The 19,072-nt window shown below is 40.4% G+C and overlaps 2 protein-coding genes across 4 annotated transcripts in view; one reads left to right on the top strand and one right to left on the bottom strand.

Moving 5' to 3' along the window:
* The window catches only part of SLC17A5 (solute carrier family 17 member 5), a 45,404-nt gene extending 44,460 nt beyond the window's left edge, over positions 1-944 (bottom strand). Inside the window, exon 1 of the mRNA XM_045803788.2 lies at positions 767-944. Coding sequence (XP_045659744.1) covers positions 767-860 — 94 coding nt within the window. The 5' untranslated portion in view covers positions 861-944. The remainder of the gene's footprint in view (positions 1-766) is intronic.
* Positions 945-1,019: 75 nt separating this feature from the next.
* CD109 (CD109 molecule) overlaps positions 1,020-19,072 on the top strand; it is a 153,812-nt gene continuing 135,759 nt past the window's right edge. Inside the window, exons 1-5 of one of the 3 annotated variants that reach the window (XM_087856949.1) lie at positions 1,020-1,318; positions 5,551-5,655; positions 7,272-7,406; positions 10,768-10,877; positions 12,607-12,709. The gene's annotated coding sequence lies outside the window, so the exon portion shown is untranslated. Of the gene's footprint in view, positions 4,816-5,550; positions 5,656-7,271; positions 7,407-10,767; positions 10,878-12,606; positions 12,710-19,072 lie in introns of all 3 variants that reach the window. The other 2 variants (XM_087856948.1, XM_087856947.1) reach the window with 2 other exon arrangements.

The following is a 19,072-nucleotide window of genomic DNA, read 5'->3' as shown; positions in this document are numbered from 1 at the left end:
GCTCTGAAATACTTCCTTTTCTATTTGTTGCAAGACCTTTGGCAAATTATCTTAGAACTTTATATTATCTTGAAGATAACTTTTCTAACTTAAATCGGAGACGGCTACGATGTAATCGTAGACTACCATACGGGAAAAAATTCAAGATATTGGCTCGCTTATGCAATAGCCTTCCTCCACAGACACACAAATGTTAACCTCAGCCCTTTGAAAAGGTTTCAGCTCCTCGCCCAAGGCGCTACCAGATTAACAAGCCAGCGGACGGCAGCTGCGGAAACCTGGAGGTGACAGGGAGAAAGAGCTCCAGCTCCGTCCAACCCTTTGCGCACCGATATGCAGGTTTCTCTCCCAGTTTGCTCTTCCTCCGGGTCTTCTCCCTGGCCCTTTGCCCATTGATTTACAGGTTCTCCTACAATACATTCTTCCCTGGGGTCTCCTGCTCGATATTATCGAGAATTGCCAGGAGCCCAGCGCCCGCGGCGCCCAGCAGCAACCGCCCAGACCCCGCGGAGCTGCACCTGCCGAGGCCCCACCCGAGCCTCCAGCCCGGCCCGGCCTCACGGTCCCCGCCAGACCCCAGACCGGCTTTTGGGCACCGGGGCAGGCGGGAGCTAAGCGGGGCCCTGAACGGACTCCCCCTCCTCGAGTTCTCTCGCGCCTTCGCTTCCCTTCCTCAAAACCCCTCACGCCTAAGCAGCTCTGGTCCCATCGGCCAAGGACGTGGGTATGCTGGCCACCCCCACCCTGGGACAGCTCCGCGGCTCACCGGCTTCCACCCGTGGGGTGCTCTGCAGGAGGGGTGTCCTATCTGAGCCCTCCTCGCCATCGCTCGAGGTCAGGCCCCGAATCGGGGACCTCATGACGCCTCCGAGAAGCAGGAGTGAGATACCGGCAGAAAGGAGAGCGGGGGCCGGACAGCCGAAGGCCCGGGCCGCGCTGGCGGGGCGGGGTGGCGGCGCTGGCACCGCCCCTCCGCTGCGCTCTGTCAGCGCGGTCCCGCCTAGAGGCGGCCTCACCGACTCCGCCCCCGCCGCCATCTTAGGTTCGGGCAACTGTGGAGGGATTGGGCGGGGGAAGGCAGAATTCGGGGCATTGTGGCCTGGAGGGAGTGGCCGGTGGGAGTTGACTCATCTCGCCCCTTGGGTTCTGGGCATGCCAGGTCGCCGTCGTTCTGAGGAGCAACGCTCTCCCCTCTTGTGCTCTCTTGTGCAGCGCAGGGGCTGCCCCTCCGGGATGACTGGGACCCGGGAGGCGGCCGCGAGGGCTTGAATCGCGTATAATTAAGGGGAGGGCTTGGATCGAAATTGGGAAGTGGATGGTGTGTATTTGACGTTAATTTATCAATAGTAAATTGTCATGAATATTAGCAATCTTGGTATTATCTATCCGTGACAGCATATTGTCCCTAGTTTTTGCGAAGGAAAAACACTAAATGGAAACACACTGTTCAGTCCTATGAGATCGCTGATTTTGTGGTCAAAAAAGCCAATATTGTCAATTTTATATGCTTCAATCTATAGAGTTCTCTAATCTGTGTGTATAATGTCTCCCTAGGTCTAGTTCGAATAGTAACTTCTGGCATATGCTGACTGAGAAAGAGGAAAATGTACCAGTCTGTCTTGGAGGTGGAAGCGTTGGGGAATGGGGCAGTGGGAGTGGGACAGATGTGGGCCTGCTCTCCTGACCGCAGGCTTCAGTTTGGCTGTTATCGTGAGTAATAGAGACCTGGAGATGGGAAAAATAAGATGTGCTAGATGCCCTTGGGGAGCACATTGTAGTCGGGAAGACTCACAGGACACTAATTTTAAAAACCAGGTAAGAAGCTTGGTGAGGTCCAGGTGGGAACAAATGAGAGGGTTAGTTACCCTTACCCAGCACGGAGGGTGGGGATTTCTGAAGGCATCCCTCACTTCCAGATCAATAAATGCTGGGAGAGTTATCAAGTTAAAACAACAACAAATCAAGCCTTGTTTCTGAGTTAGTGAAATTATCATGTATTTTTTAAGCTCTTTAAGGGGGGATTCTGGCCCTTTAGGAGTCTTCTACAGCAATGCCACTTAAACTTGAGTATGTGTGAAATCACCCATCGGATCTTTTTAAAATGCAGATTCGGATTTATGAGGTCTGGGGTGACAGTTAATTTTATGTGTCAGCCTGGAGGGTGTTTTTGGATGAGGTCAACATTTAAATTGGTGAGCTCTTCCATAATGTGTGTTGAGTTTATTCAGTCTAGGGCCTGAATAGAACAAAAGACCCCTCCCCAGTCATGGGGGAGTTGTTAGGCAGACTGCCTTTAGACTTCATTTGCAACCACATGCTCTCCTGGGTCTGTAGGCTGCTAGCTCACACTGCAGATTTGACTTCCCAGCCATCATAATTGCATGAGCCAGTTCCTTACATAACTCTCTCTCTCTCTCTCTCTCTCTCTCTCTCTCTCTCGCTGTCTCTTTCTTTTGGTTCTGTTTCTCTGGAGAACCCTAATATTATCTGGGATGGGCCTGAGATTCTGTATTGCTAAGAAGCTCACAGGTGATCACATTATGAATAGCAAGTTTATAGAAGACTTGGACCAGGGAATAAAGATTCTAACAGATATGAAAGATTTCAAATCAGAAGAGGTCCTTTTTTTCTTTTAATACACTTTTTATTTGAGGAGTTTTAGGTGTACAGGAAAGTTGTGGAGATAGTACAGTGAGTGCTCCCTACCCTTTACCTGGTTTGACCTGTTAAGATCTTACAATAGTATGATACATTGGTCACAACTGATTAGCTAGTATTGATAGGTTATTATTAACTGAAGTTCATACTTTATTTAGATTCCTTTGGTTTTTACCTAATGTTCTTTTTCTGTCCTAGGGTCCCATCCAGGATGACACATTATATTTAGTCATTGTGTCTCCTTAGGCTCCTGTAGACTGAGAGTTTCTTAGACTTTCCTTGTTTTCGCTGACCTTGCAATTTTGTAGAGTACTGGTAGGTTTTGTAGAAAGTCTCTCAATTTGGGTTTGTTTGATATTTTTCTTATAATTGAACTGGGGTTATGGTTTTTTTGGGAGGAAGACCGCAGATGTAAAGTGCCATGCTCATCGATATAATTTGAAGGGAATGGGCTGTCAATATAACTTATCACTAATGATTATCACTGGTGATGTTACGCTTCATCACATAATGTTTGTCAGGTTTTCCCCCATAAAGTCACTCCTTTTTCTCCCCTCCCTTTCCATACTTTTCTTTTTGGATGGAAGTCAGTAGTGCGGCTTTCACTTAAGGGGTAGGGGAGTTACTCTCCCAAGTCTGTGAGGGGCAGTATTCCTTTGTATGGGAGATTTGTCTATTCTCCCTTATTTACTTATTCATTCAAGTATTTGTTTATATTATTATGGGCCCATGTTTATTATTTTGTACTTTGGGTTATAATCCAACACTATGTTATTTATTTTGTTGCTCAAATTGTTCCAGCTTGGTGATTGGAAAATCTTTCAGTTGGTTCCTATGTGGTCTACCTTACTTTCTGGAAAAGGTGTTTGAGGCTCATTCTGTATAGCCTCTGCTCCTGCCATTTCTCCAGAATGCATGAGTTAGAAACCAAGATGGTGCTGGAGATATTTCTTGCTACTGCATTGTCATTGATTCTAAACCCAGAGAAAGTACTTTTGTTTTGTTTTATAATATTCCAAAGAGGACTTTTAAATAAAATATTTATTTATTTGAGAGAGACTGAGCGAGAGCGTTGTGAGTGCAGTGGGGAGGGGCAGAGGGAGAAGGAGAGAGAATCCCAAGCAGGCTGCACGCCCAGTGCAGGACCCAGTCCCAGGATCCTGAGATTACCACTGGAACCAAAATCAGGAGTCAGATATAGAGTCAGATTCTCAACCAACTGCTCCACTCAGGTACCCCCCAAAGAGAATTTTTAAAAAAAGATTTTGTTTATTTATTTGAGAGAGAGAGTGAGCAAGAAAGAGAGAGTGAGAGCACGCAAGCAAGGAGAGCAGCAGCAGCAGACAGAGGGAGAAGCAGGCTCCCCGGTGAGCAGGGAGCCCAATATGGAACTCAATCCCAGGACCCTGAGATCATGACCTGAGCCAAAGTCAGATGCTTAACTGACTGAGCCACCCAGGAGCCCCTGTACTTTTCCTTATAAACCACACACACACACACACACACACTCACACTCACACATACTACACTCATCAGACACTCAAAATGTGAAAGGATGAGAAAAGGTAAATATAAATAGATGTTCTGGTTTTTCCTGGAATAATTTTGCATATGCTCTTGGGTGAATGCACCCCACCTTGGAGACCATTTGTCTCTAGGATAAAATCCAAATTCTTTGGTATAGAACATGGGATCCTTAGAAACTGGCCCCCGTTTCCGGTCTCATTTTCCACCACTTCCTCCATCTGCTCTGTGTTTTACACATCGGACTACTCAGTGAACCTTATGCATACAATGTTTTCTTTGTGTTGTTCCCTCTACCTGTTTGCTTTTTTGGTGTATAATGAGTTCTTATTTGTCCTTAGGCTAAAATGTCTTCTTTAAAGATTTCTTGACAATCTCTCCATTTTCCATTTCTTATCATAGCAAATAGTACTAGAGTTATTATCTAAGACTGTTTAATAGTGTGTGTCATTCCTTGAGAACAGGAACGTTGACTTAAATATTTTTCATTTCCAGCCCTAAGCAGAGAGAACAGCCTAAGAAATATTTATGAAAAAATTATTTATGGAGCTTCATATTATGTGAGAGGCCCTGTCCTGGTTGCTAAGGGGGTATACAAGATGTATAAACATGGTTTCTGCTTTCAAGGAGTTTGTAAGTAAAATGTACCTTGAAGGAAACATTTCTTAATTATCGTCCAAGACAAGTATAAATATTTCTCTAACAATTATGAAAGTTAGAGGACATAGTTTTTATTTACATTTTCTAGAGAGCAAGCGATATATGATTAATATATTCCAGAGGAAGAGCAATAATATTTTTAGGAAGGAATTTCAAAAATGGATAGTCTGGACATACTTTCCCATATCCTGTTAACTTTAGGCAGCTGTACTGTCAGATGTTCTCGGATAGTGATCAAGATATAAACAAAATAAGATAGGTAAATGTGCAGCTTTCTGTCATGTTTATATGCTAGCATGCACTCAGTTGTTTTCACAGCAGGGTTAAAATTTCCTCAGTGCTTTATAACCTAATAATTGGGTAATTCTTGGAACATATCCACAGAGACATGGGTGTTATTATAACCATTTTTAAAGAGGGAAACTAGTGGGTGGCAATTGAATGAAGTGATTTGTTCTGGATCAGTGAAAGCCACTATTACAATTCCGACATAGTCTCTTTTTCGGTATTCAAATTCTAGGATGGTGTATCTCCCTTATTTCCTTAATTTCCTTCGCCTTATATATTAACTTTGCAGCTTAAAACTCTAGAGTACAGTTTCACTTAGTTGTAGAAGTCATTTCAATGATAAGTATATAATATGTGAAGTTGTCAACTGCTGATTACAAATTATATGACATTTTCTTTATCAATCTTTCCTTTCTGTAGGGGAGCTGAAAAAGCAGCCTTATTAAAAAAAAGATATGAGTAATGTTGCCTCTGTGAAAAGCCTGGAAAAGACTGACAGATAAAATTGAAATACATGGAAACAGGGTATGTCATAGTTTTGTCTCTTTAACTTCAGGGAAATTAGACCAAATTTTGCAGATGTTGTGAAATACCAGTGAAGCAGATAGTAAATCAGCTGGCTAAACACACAAGAGGCACAAGAAACAGAATGACCTTCGGAAATGAGCTAAAAGTGCATGCAAAGCAACTTAAAATTGAACGACTCAGGCGGATTAGAAGATTAAGGTTCAAATCTGTTCTTCTAACTAAGATGTCTAGCCACAGCTCTGTTGAGTCAGCCCTTCCTGGTAACCCTTTTGGTCAGAATTCTGTCCACACATACATTCATATTTTCTGACTAAGGAAAGATATGCTGGTTTAGAAAATAACTTGTTTCATAACAGAAAAGAAAATCTGAGGTCAATGGAATCTTGATAGAAAGTGCTAGGGCATCGTGATAACCTGTTAATTAATACAACAATACCTTATTTTTCCAATGGATGTGTTTCTAAAGTTTTAAACTACAAAGTCAACCATATTTAAGATGACACATGAGAGTTTGCTATTTTTAGAGAAACTATGATTAATCCTTTTGTTGAGGGATAGCTGAATTTTCATTTTTTAATGTACTCTATTAATAGAGAACATTTACACTGGTTTTTCTCTTCCAGAAATTTAAGGGGGGAAAAAGCACTTATGTTTAGATAATCTTTCTAATTGAGTTTCTCAGGAGTAAAAATTGCAATCAGCAAATCAGTTGTAATGCTAATAAATCAGAATATTAAAAATCAATCCTTCCTATTTAAAAAAATTCCGAAAGAACTGCTTACTTCATGTTGGTGAGGTGATTCCAATTCCATCAGTAGTCCCCTTTGTGTGGAAACAAACAAACAAACAGCAAAGAATAGAAATCCAATGACCAAAAGAAAACCCATCTACAGCATGTGATTGATTTACTCCCCCAGCCCCAAATAAAAGCCCACAGTGAGATACATAATTAATGAGCTGTGTAGTGCCATCCTTACACATAAAAGAAAGCACTTAAACCAGGTCTCAGTTTAACTTACAAAATGTGGCTATAAACTAATGAGATTGTGTGAAAGACAAAGATTCAAGAATAGGCTCTTAATCCTCTGCTGGGAACCTGCTTCTTCCTCTCCCACTCCCCCTGCTTGTGTTCCCTCTCTCGCTGGCTGTCTCTCTCTCTGTCAAATAAATAAATAAAATCTTAAAAAAAAAAAAAAAAAGAAAGGGGGGGTAATCGGAAGGGGGAATGAAACATGAGAGACTATGGACTATGAGAAACAAACTGAGGGCCTCAGAGGGAAGGGGGGTGGGGGAATGGGATAGACGGGTGATGGGTAGTAAGGAGGGCACGTATTGCATGGTGCACCGGGTGTTATACGCAACTAATGAATCATCGAGCCTTACATTGGAAACCGGGGATGTACTGTATGGTGACTAACATAATATAATAAAAAATCATTAAAAAAAAAATAGGCTCTTAAGGTAGTTTTAGGGGAAAACTTCCAAAAGTATTTTGAGGGATAGAAAAACTGGAGAAAAGGTTTTTAATCTGTTAAAATTTACCTTTCCTTTTCCATCACTATGTGTGTATTTGAAACAAAAAATCCCAATAGTCTCTTGCATTATTGTCACAGATTGCCTGTCGTGTAGCCGGGCTGTCAGCTCAGCTACAGTGTTGTCAACAGAGGCAGACCCCATCCAACACTCTTCATGGAGAAGGGCACCAGTGAACTGATAAGGAAAAAAATATCTTTCGTGGAGACTACAAGGTGAGGCTGTGGGGAACACTTTTACCTGAAGGAGAAGAGATGATCAGAGTAAAGCCAGAAACTAAGGTTATTAATTTCTTTTTAGATTAAATTAAATTTTATTTTATTTTTAAGTAAGCTCTTCATCCAATGTGGGGCTTGAACTCACAACCCTGAGATCAAGAGTGGCATGCTCTACTGACTGAGCCAGCCAGGTGCCCCAAGGTTATTCATTTTTAAAAATAACTCTATGCCAACGGTGCTTGCAAGCTAGCACTTGTGGTAAAAACACACCCGCTCCCACTTTGATCCAGTGTAATAGGAAATAGAAGAAATTAATATTCCTTACCTGTTATGTGTCAGACACCACAGTAATGCACATATTGTTTAATTATCAAGGCATTTGTAGGTCTTGGTATCAATTTTCTCATTTTATAGCTAAGGAAACCCGAGCTCAGAGAGGGTAACTTTCTTAAGCACAAGGATCAGAGTGTGTGTTTGTCTTACTCCAGATCCCATGCTGTCTTGCAGTGGATCATCTATGTAACTCCTTGTTGGCAGGGTGCTAAAGTTTGCCTGCTTAGGTGTTAGTCAGTTTGTTGGCCTAGCATCTGAACCCATCATCAATGGGAAGGGTCTGAGGATGGGGTTAATTGCTATGCTGAGGGGGCTGCCTTAAAACTAGGGAGGCCAGATTCCATTAAGTCCAAGGGTTGGAAATGGGAACCCCAGAGGGTTAGAAGGCAGATAGACACAAATAAAAAACAAACAAACAAACAAAAAAAAAACCAAGGATAAAAGAACTTTAGAAGACACTTTCTCCTAAAAAGTACTGAGTGGCCTGTAAAGGATATTTTTGAAAACGAAACTCAGTCTCAGCAGAGGGCTGTCCAAAAATGGTGCAGGTTTGGACTGGGGTAGGGTGCCTGTCCGCTGACCTATTACTTCTGATAGCTTTAATTGTATCTCAGAGTCATTGTTTTTATTGTCGACATTTTCCAATTACTTAAGGCACAGGGATGAATAAATTGAATGCTGGTTTAAGGAAATTCCCCTACGTTTGGATTAGATTGCGAGTACAACATGAAATTTGAAAAGGAATTCCAGTAGCTACCTAGTACCAGTAGGAATTCCAGTTCCCACTCAGTCATCCCCACCATGCCCCCCTTCTTTGCTGTGCACCAGGTGGTCCTATTCGAAACCTAGACTATGTTCTAATCCAGTCTCCCATGCCCTTGAGTTATGGTGGAAACAGATCAGCACAGTCCTTAAAATCATTTCGAAGTACCTGCCAAAAAACTTTTTTTTGTTATGAAAAACTTCAAACATGCACAAAAGTAGGGAGGATAGAATAATAAACCTCTATTGACTATTTATGTGACTCTGATGATTATCAATACTTTGCCAAGTTTGTTTCATCTATCTCCCATTCTACCAACTTGTATTTCTCCCCTTCCCCCAAACCATCACTAGACTATTTTAAAGCAAATTCCAGACATTATTTCATACATTTCAGGTAAGAGTTTAAAAAATAACGATGCCATGATCATACAAAAGAAATTGTACAGTAATTCCTTAATATCATCTATCATTCATCCATATTTAAATTTCCCCAGATGTCTCAAAGATATCTTTCTATAGCTAGTTTAGGTAGAATCATGATCAATAAAATAATTTTAATTGAAATTCATTGATATGTCTCTACATCTCTCTCATTTAAAAAATTAATAGATTTTATTTCTTAGAGCAGTTTCAAGTTTGCAGAAAGATTGAACGAAAATATGGACAGTTCCCATATTGACTCTACTCGCCAATCTTGCCCACCCCTCCAGTTTCCCCTGTTATAAACATCTTGTATTGGTGAATTGGTGTGGTCCATTTGTTATCATTGAAGAACCAATATTGATATATTACTATTAACTAAAGTCCATAGCTTACATCGGGGTTCATAGTTTACATTGGGGTTCACTTTTTGTGTTGTGCAGTTCTGTGGATTTTGCCAAATGCATAATGTCATGTATCCACCATTACAGTGTCATAGAGAATATCATACAGTTTCACTGCCCTAAAAATCCCCCATGCTCCACCTATCTATTCCCAGTACCCCCCTTTCCCAACCCCTGGAAACCAATGATCTTTTTACTGTCTCTGTAGTTTTGCATTTTCCTGAATGACAGATAGTTGGAGTCATATAGTAGCCTTTTCAGGCAGGCTTCCTTCACTTAGCAGTAAGCATTTTAAGATTCCTTTACATCTTTTCTTGGCTTGATAACTCACTTCTTTTTATTGCTGAATACTAATCCATTGTTTTGGTTGTATCGTAATTTGTTTATTCAACTATTGAAGGACATCTTGGTTGCTTCCAAGTTTTGGCAGTTATGAATAAAGCTCATATATATATATATGATAGAAGCAGAAAAAATTTCACCTTTAGCCCAGACGGCTGGCTCTGCATGGTTTTGATAGTAAGTGCTTGCTTTGATAATAGGGTCAAATAGTGCTTGCTGCTACATTCTTAAAGGGTCTCATGACTGCTTGTACATCTTGCCGGGCGTTAATATTGAACTGAATGATAAGCACCAGAGAAATCTTGCAAAAGTCGTTTTACAAATAGAAATTTGAAGAAGATATTTATGATCTAATACTCCCTGCACGTCCCCCCCGCCCCCCAGAGCACTAATCATATAACCACTAGTTTCATACAGCAAAAGGGCAGCTCTTTCTGCCCTCGGGTCCTGTTCCCGTGCTACTTAAATGAACTTACTAAGTTACACTATAAAACACCTCAAGAAATCATTCTTGACCATTCATTCCCAACCCACAACATTGGGTTTTTCTGTGGACATAAGTTTTCAGCTCATTTGGATGAATCCCTGGGAGCATGGTTGTTGGATCACGTGGTAAGAGTATTTTAGTTTTTTTTTTTTAATTATTATCATGTTTTGTTTTTTTTTTTTAAGATTTTATTTATTTATTTGACAGAGATAGAGACAGCCAGCGAGAGAGGGAACACAAGCAGGGAGAGTGGGAGAGGAAGAAGCAGGCTCCCAGCGGAGGAGCCTGATGTGGGGCTCGATCCCAGAACGCCAGGATCACGCCCTGAGCCTAAGGCAGACGCTTAACCACTGTGCCACCCAGGTGCCCCAAGAGTATTTTAGTTTTGTGCCAGCATTTGGTGTTGTTACTGTTTTGGAGTTTAGCCATTCTAATTGGTCTATAGAGGTGTCTCATTTTTTTTCTTTTTTTTAATTTGCAATCCCCTAATGGCATATAATGTTGAGCCTTCTAGGTCTTTCTTTTTTCCCCCTCTGTAACAGTTTTATACCTTTCTTCTTTTGTCATGCCATTTATTTGCTAAAGAAACCATACATTTTTTTTGTAGAATTTTCCACATGCTGACAGAATCATGATTGTAAGGCCTTTTTGATAGAGGTTTAGTATCATCACCTTCACGTTTGCAAGAGAACACACAGAAAAGATCCTGTTGGATGGGTAAGACCTTAAGATTCTACTACATTTTATATATTAGCATTTAAATTTAATATTTTAAAATATATTGCCTACATAGGATAGACAGGCATAATATCCTTTGGGATCTCGCACACATTTCAGATGATAGGTTTCTTATTGTGTAATTTGTCTGATTTTATGTAACTAATGGAATTAAAAAAAAAAATCCCTGACCAATGCAGAGTTAATGCTTTTCAATTTTACTCAATGGTGTCTATTTCCAGGACTTCTAGTGCACAAGAACATACATTTTGAAAATATAATTTTCTAAAAGTGCTTTTGGCTAAGTCTATATTCTGAAGAGCCATGTTTTAGCTCTTTTCAGGAATAATGAGAACTCAAGGGAAATATCTGATTAAGAATAGATTCAAAGGTGTTCTCTTAGAGTGTTTTACTTATTGGTTTACAGTTCGTGTCCTGGCCATGATGCTTCTGTCCCTTGAGGCAACAATTTCTCTTGATCAATGCAATTTTTAAAAATAAAGTGTCTACAACTCCTCTATGGCTTATTACCCTTTTAATTCCTGCATTTTAATGGCAATGTGGAAAGAATTGTCAGTGTTGTTGGTGATCTATGGCCTGATGCATGAAATAGATTGAAAATTAAGTTATCAAGAACTTTCTGTGTTTTAAACAGAATGTTTTACACATTTTATCTGTTTGGAAGCAACAAATTACTTTAAAAAAGATTTCGTTTAGTGAAAACCATAAAATCTAATGCATATTTTTATCACCAAACTTCCCATGTCATATGTATTTTTGGGGATTGACAGATTTTTATCAAGATGCCTGGTATTTCTATGGAAACTGTCCCTCAGTCCAGGCAAACTTGCTGGTGCTACTCAGATCAATTCCTACACATAAGGGGTCTTTTACATTCTTTACCCCATTGCAAATGATAGAACTCGTTCGTTCTGCTACTTCCTGACCAGGGTTGATGTATATTAATTAATTTATTAACAATGGGATTTATTAACAAAAGGGATACAAAGGCAGTAACAAAGCATCTCACAGAAATATACTTGGGACTTCAGTGTTGCTTAAGGAAACCCTGCATTCCTGTAATTGGATCTTTGGGAATGAATGGAATTGCTGGAGATAGTTTTAGCTGTCTTGAGGAAACAAAATTGCATGAGCAATTATTTCCTCAAATTTGAAGAATCTTTTCAAACTTTCTGATAGGAGCTGGGGAGAAGTAGAGAAAAGAGAAATCTTTTCCTTTCAGATAGTTCATTCTAAACCCAGTATGTATAAAACAAACAAACAAACAAACAAACAAACAAACAAACAAACAAACCTGAGTCTCCTGAAAGTAGATTTTAGAAATGCTGACTCATTTGGGAGAGCATGTGATTCTTGATCTTGGGGTCGTAAGTTCAAGCCCCACCTTGGGTGTAGAGATTACTTAAAAAAAAAAAAATCTATATAAAAAGAAAGAAATGCACTAGCACTTCTTTTTATTTTCTGTAGTGATCAATGGAACATTAGCTGTTTTGTTTCTAGATAATGGCTCCCGTTGTAGATTTTTGATATTCTTCTTCTTTTTTTTTTTTTTTAAGTTGCAGTGCGTTTAAAACAATTTAGAACTGACATTTTTAAAAAATCAACCATAAAATGGAATTAATACCTGGCTTCAGTTGAATGGCTACTACAGTTTGTTATGTGATTGTTCTGTGCTAGGTTCTCATTTAATTTTTATGGCTCTTCCAAGGTGTTCTCTCTGTTTGACAGACAAGGACCTGGAGGCTTGGAGATGGTAAGCAATTTGCTCATGGACACAGATGACAAGCAGTAGAGGAAGGATCTGAACCTAGGTACCATCTTCTCAAGTTCCTAAGTTTGTCTGAAGGTTTAAGTAATATACAAGACGGCAAAATATCTGGAGCAGGGTAGTGTTGCATGCATGGGGATTTGTTTCCTTTCCTATCCCTCTAAGGTATGGGAAGGAGTGATGCCCTCTTCATGTGCATTTTTCTTTCCTCCCGTTTTTGCACTTAAACGTGTAAGATCAGTTTGTTACTGAGCATTATTCTAAAGTGGGCTTATTTTAATAAATGATTTACAGTTAACAAGAAGTGAAAAACTTTAATGGTCTAAAACCAAAACAAAAAGTAAAAATACATAAAAGCCTAATATATGAGAGGATAGCACTGATTAATTCCAAATTAGAGATTATCATCATCATGGAGTTTTGGGTTGATGGTGCCTTTTGAATGCATATAAACTAGATGTAGGGCTATGAATGGCCTGTGAATGGTCCCTACCACAGATGACTTTGCATGAATTGGGCTCCAAATTAAGGTCTGGGTCTGAAATTGCTACTCAGCTCCTGGTGACTTGCTGTCCTCCACAGCTGCTATTTCTGGAGATACCTGCAGTTGAGAGATCATTCAGATCTGCTCTGAGAGTCCTTGTGTTGGTTCAGAGTAACCTTTTTTTCACAGCAAAAGTCTAAATACAATGGAAAATATTTTAGAATAAACGCCCTAGTCCTACTTTCAGGTCCTAGAGAAACTCTTCTCCAAAAAGTACAAGTGTAAGGTATTTTTGGGATGGATGGCATTTGTCCTAAGATTGAGCTTGGCATTAAGTTGAAGTTATCTTCAGTTTTTATTGAGGGAAATTGAAATTCTTTTTTCACGTGATGTCTACAGTGATGAATACAAGGCTCCCTAAGATCAGGGTGGTACTTCTGAAATCCCTGAGGTCTCATTTGCTAGCATTCTCCATGGCTGAGCCCATCATCTAACTGTGGCATAAGCTGTGGTTATTGATGGTCCATTTCACTGATGTTTAAGCGAGTGACATTGAAACAATTATTATATAACAAGTGTAAGAATTACATTTCTTTATTAACGGAAATAGGTTTTCATAATAATTTTATCGCCAACTGCGTTACCTCGTCACATTGTAACAGGAGTGTCTACTCCCTCTCTCCCTTGGTTTGACCCAGTGAACATGGAATCAGAGGCCCAGAAAAGGATGAGGCTATATATGGAGCGTGTGAGGACTCCAGTAACATGTTGCATCAACTGCTATGACCACTAGGTGGCAGGCTGATGCAGAATGGCGGCACCCTGGGTAATTGGACAGTGTTAGAAGTCTGGCTACTTACCTGGCCACTTGCGAGATGATGATGACCATTTGTAGCAGGCTTTTTCTAGATTCAGAATGCAAGACAAATGAATTCAGGCATCTCTCACTTTATGGACCTATAGTCCCAATTACCATTCCTTCTGATTTCTGCTTTTAGACCTTTAAGGGTCTTATTCCAGACGATAGAGCTATTTCCTATCTTAATGTGATTTCAGGGTCCTTAGGTAGATATCTAGAACTCAGATGGGTCACAGTTCTAACATTGGAAGCTTTTATTAAAACTCATATAACTCTGTAATGGAAATGTAAAAACACCACAGAATTCAGAAGTGGTGATGAGGATTGTAAGGAAGAGTTTATGAACTACAATCCCCGGACACTGCAGCCAGGACAAAATTACCTTTCTTTTCAGGGTTTATGAGAAGTCAAAAGGTTTCAGTCTAAAGTGGTTTGCACTGGTCCATCCCTGGTTGGGATCCAGTTCTTCTCTTTCGGTATACTCCTTCCTGCATTGCGATGATATTTACTCCAATAGTGGCATTCAGTGTCTCGACTTAGACAAAGCAACTTTTGCTCCCATGTTTCTTTAGATTGGACAAGGTATATTTTTGACCCAAACTGATCTGTCTTAAATGATCTCCATGGGAGTGATGTTGTTTGGTTCAGTGACTGCCTCTGATGTTTGAATCTTATCTTCCCAGACCCTACTTTCCTCTCCGTCAGCTCTGGTGTTTCATGGCCCTACCTCTGGCTCCAGTGCTAGCATATTCCCTGAAGTGTGCTAGCTTGTATCCTTGCTCAGATTTCCAACTCTGCTCTGTTTGTCCTGTCACCATGTTACTGGCTAGTCTCTACCGTTAACTCCCAAACTTCTTGCCTATACTACTCTTCTATTTCAAGACTCTTAAGGCTGTCACCACTGAGTCAATTCAACTCTACTTTTTCCACATCCTTGTGGTTTTTTGATGGAAGCTAATTAATAGGAAATTCAAGAGACTCTGTGGAAAAACTTTCAGAACAAATAAGAGTTCATCAGTGTTACTGAATATAAGATTGACATACAAAAATTAATGGTATCTTTTTTTAGTAAACCATTAGGCAATGCAATAAAACATACCATTTACAATAACATCAAGGACTATAAATTTGACAAAGGATATGCAAAACTTTATGGAGAAAAAGTGAAAAATGTTATTGTAAAACATAAAAGCAGAAATCTAGAGCTATACTCTAGCCATGTATGGGAACATTCAATTCATAAAGATGTTGATGCTCCTTAAATTATCTCTAAGTTAAAGGAAATTCAAATAAAAACGCCATCACACTTTCCCCTGTGGAACTAGACAGATTTTAAAGTTAATATGGGGAAGTAATAGTCAAAGAACTGTCAAAGCAATTCTGAAAAGGACCTAGGAGAGGCTATTTACCTATTAGACATCAAAACTTACCATACAATTATATTAATTAAATCATGTGGTGTCTGGTCCAATGGTAGCTAAATAGGTCAATATAAGAGAAATGAGAGCTTAGAAATAGATTGAAGCATTTACGGGAAATCAGTATAAGTATTAGAATTTCTATGAGTGACGGAACACTCAAAACGGCAATGGCTTAAACGGGATAGATGTGTAATTCTTTCTCACCTATTAGTGCAGAGCAAATCAAGCACTTAGACTTCTTCTAACGTTTTTTTTTTAGAGAGTATGAGTGGGGGGAGGGGCGGGGGGAAAGGGAGAAGAAGAGAGAGAATCCCAAGCAGGCTCCATGCTTAGTGCGGAGCCCCGCGCAGGGCTTGATCTCAAGACCTTGAGTCAGGACATGAGCTGAAATCAGGAATAGGACGCTTAACTGACTGAGGTACCCCCCTCTAACTTTTTATACCAATGCTCATGGCCAACTTTTCTAAACTCAACTAGTGACTCAGGACGGCTTCTCTACCTCCAACCAACTTGTCTGTATTCTGCCAGAAAAAAAGAGGTTTAAGAAGGAAAAAGTTATGGGGCGCCTGGGTGGCACAGAGGCTAAGCGTCTGCCTTCGGCTCAGGGCGTGATCCCGGCGTTATGGGATCGAGCCCCACATCAGGCTCCTCTGCTATGAGCCTGCTTCTTCCTCTCCCACTCCCCCTGCTTGTGTTCCCTCTCTCGCTAGCTGTCTCTGTCTCTGTCAAATAAATAAATAAAATCTTTAAAAAAAAAAAAAAAGAAGGAAAAAGTTATGTTTCCTCCTTTTGGGGACATTTCCTGAAGGTCGCATACACTGCTTCCTCTAGCAATTCATTAGCTAGAATATGGCCATATTCTGTTGCAAGTAAGGCTGGGAAATGTAGTTAATTCTGAGTGCCCAGGTTTCCAGTTAAAATTTTTGTTACTATAGAAGGAAATGGAGAAAAAATATTGAAGAACTCGAAGATTTTTCTCAGGCGGTAATATGAATAAGTTGAAGAAAGATTCATTATTTAATACATTGATGGGGACAGTGGATTCATATGGAAAAGTAAACTCAGATACCTTGCTTACGCTGTACATAAAGAAAAATTTACATGGATTAAAAATCTAAAAGTGAAAAAACTTTAAGACAATTTGAATAAAATGTAGAAGAACATCTTTTTTGACTTTGCAGTAAGAAGAGATGATTTTTTTTTTAACAGAGAGCACAACCGATTAAATAAAAATCTGACAAATTTGCCCATACCATGATAAAAAACTTCTGTACCACAAAGGAGAGAATAAACAAAAACTAGAGACTGAGGAAGATGCTTTTAACTTACGTGTTAGGATAACATTTTAGAATCTGGAACATAGAAAGTTCCCACAAATCTGTGGGAAAGAAACAACCTCATACAAACTGGACAAAAGATCTCATGAGGCAATTTATAGAAGATGAAAATAGAATGGCAATTAATATGTGAAAAGGTACTCAACTTTGCTAGTACAAGTATTGAGTGGAAGGATGTATTCTAAATGACAATGATGGTTGCTTCTGGACAGACAAGGTCAAATATCTAGTGAGGGAGTGGAAGAGGAAGAGGAAGGAGGAGAGAACAAAGAGGTGTTGAACTTGTCAGGAGTTGCCACATAATTCCTAGTCTTTAAATTAAAAAAAAAATAAGAGAGGAACAAAGCCAAATCACAAAGCCCTCTCAGTTGGGTTTTTCTTAACCTCATTTGCACACTCTTGGATGGGATGCGCTGAGGTCTGCTTATCCATTAGTCCCTGTGTGCATGACCGAGAGTAGAGGGGACAGTCGTCCCTGCCTTTGTCCTGGTCCTGGTCCCTTACAAGGCCATGGCTGAGGAGGGTGGCCCATCATTTGTGCGGAAATCCTGTAGCTCTACCTCTCTTCGCTGCCATATCCCTAGGAAGGGAAATGCAGGAATCCTATCTTGACTTTTGAAGAAGACCTCTGCTCATTCCTTAACCTTGCAAAAGGAGAGCATGCCATTTTCCTTGTCGTCTTCAATAAGCTTCTGCTAAGCTCTGACTCCTGGGGGCATTTAGGATACCTGAGTCAATTTGTTTTCTCTCTCTTGGCAGGCTGTCCTCCCAGCTAAAGCCCAAGAATTCTTGATGAAGTATCCAATGGTCCTGATCCATGGATTGGGCCTAGCTAATTAAAAAAGAAAAGGAAAAATTAAAAGGAAAAAAGGCAGTATGCAATAATAAATTATTTCAGTAACTGAAAGATGCATCTGAAATGAAGTCCTGTTTAGTATCTGATTTCTTAACATATTGAAAATGAAAACATCATCTTTCTTTGAGAGACCACATGCAAGACTAGGTTGGTGGTGGTGGGGTGACAGGCCCTATAGAAGCCAAAGTGTATATTTGGTGCCTGTGAAAGCAAGGAACTGAGAAAAGCAACTGTGTGTGGCTCTGGGGCGAGCTGACCGCGGGAGGGGAGCAGAGGCCCAAGTGAGCTAAATACGCATGAATGCGCACGGGCTCAGGGTGAGTCTGGAGGCAAGCACATCAAGTCATGATGGATGAATTCAGTCTAAGGTCTGGAGGCAGGTCAGCAAAGAGAGTAAAACTGGGCGCCACAAACCCAAGGATACGGGTGGATTCGTGATTCATTTCTGTTTCGTTTGTTTCCATTTCAAGTCATTTTTATTTTTGTACATTGAATACTTGGTTTATATTCTAAATATATTGGAAACAGATTTATGTAGTACTATTTATGTAGTTTTTCTTCTCTTTCTGTTATACAATTCCTTTTTGCAAAAATCTGTGATTTGATAGAAGGTCAACAAGCAGACACATTCTAGCACAAGGAGGTAAATATACTCTTATAACAGCCCCCAAAGTTTGATTGGATGAAACTTATGATTAAAACATGACAGTGGACAGGTATGCCGTACTCAAAAGAAAAGAATATTGAAGAATAGGTGGAGAACTTGCCTTCTGTTCCAAGAAGGCTTAATCTTGGTGAAAACCATTGACCTCCAGAGTGTGTTAGTTCTGTGGGGTCAGGACAGGAGGCAAAGATCACCTTTCACGTTCTGGAAAGGCAATGAGAGGGAAGGGGCAGTGGAGAGCTTTGAGGCAATAGTAGGCTCGCCATACAGCTTGCCAAGCTCGCCCAAGGGGAGAGTCCCAGGTGGGAAAGGCTTGACAGGCTGGAGCTGACTCAGGAGTCCCTCTCACGGGGAGACGAACAGACAGGAAAGGGGGCGTTTGGAGCCCTCCAGGGCTGCCGTGGCTGCTTCCTAGTGCACTCTGAGGTCCAGGTACTTCCTCCCTTTCTTTCCTTCTACTCTCCTCAGGTGGCTTTCATCCTCTGAGTTGCGAGCTCTGATGCCTGTGTTCTGGGCAGGATGGAAGCAGACGAGCCAAGGGCCTGTTCTCTTGAGGTGTTGCTTTTTTATTCAGGGAGAGAATGCATTCTCTGCAGTCTTCTTTTTCTGTATCGTCATGCAGAATTATGTCACATGGCCACATCTAGCTAGATTGAACCTAGAAAAGTGTATTTTAGCATTGCGGCTGCTTGGACAAAGGAATTTGTGGCAGAGGGAAGCATTGGATTGCTTTTTGTCTTTGTTTATTTATATACTTTAAAAAGGTTTTATTTATTTATTTGAGA

Source organism: Ursus americanus, chromosome 29 (assembly GCF_024610735.1).
Source record: "Ursus americanus isolate L20-20 chromosome 29, mUrsAme1.1.p, whole genome shotgun sequence".
NCBI classification, from domain to species: Eukaryota; Metazoa; Chordata; class Mammalia; order Carnivora; family Ursidae; genus Ursus; species Ursus americanus.
Note: the sequence above shows the minus strand (reverse complement) of the source record. Positions and strands in the feature narration are given on the sequence as shown.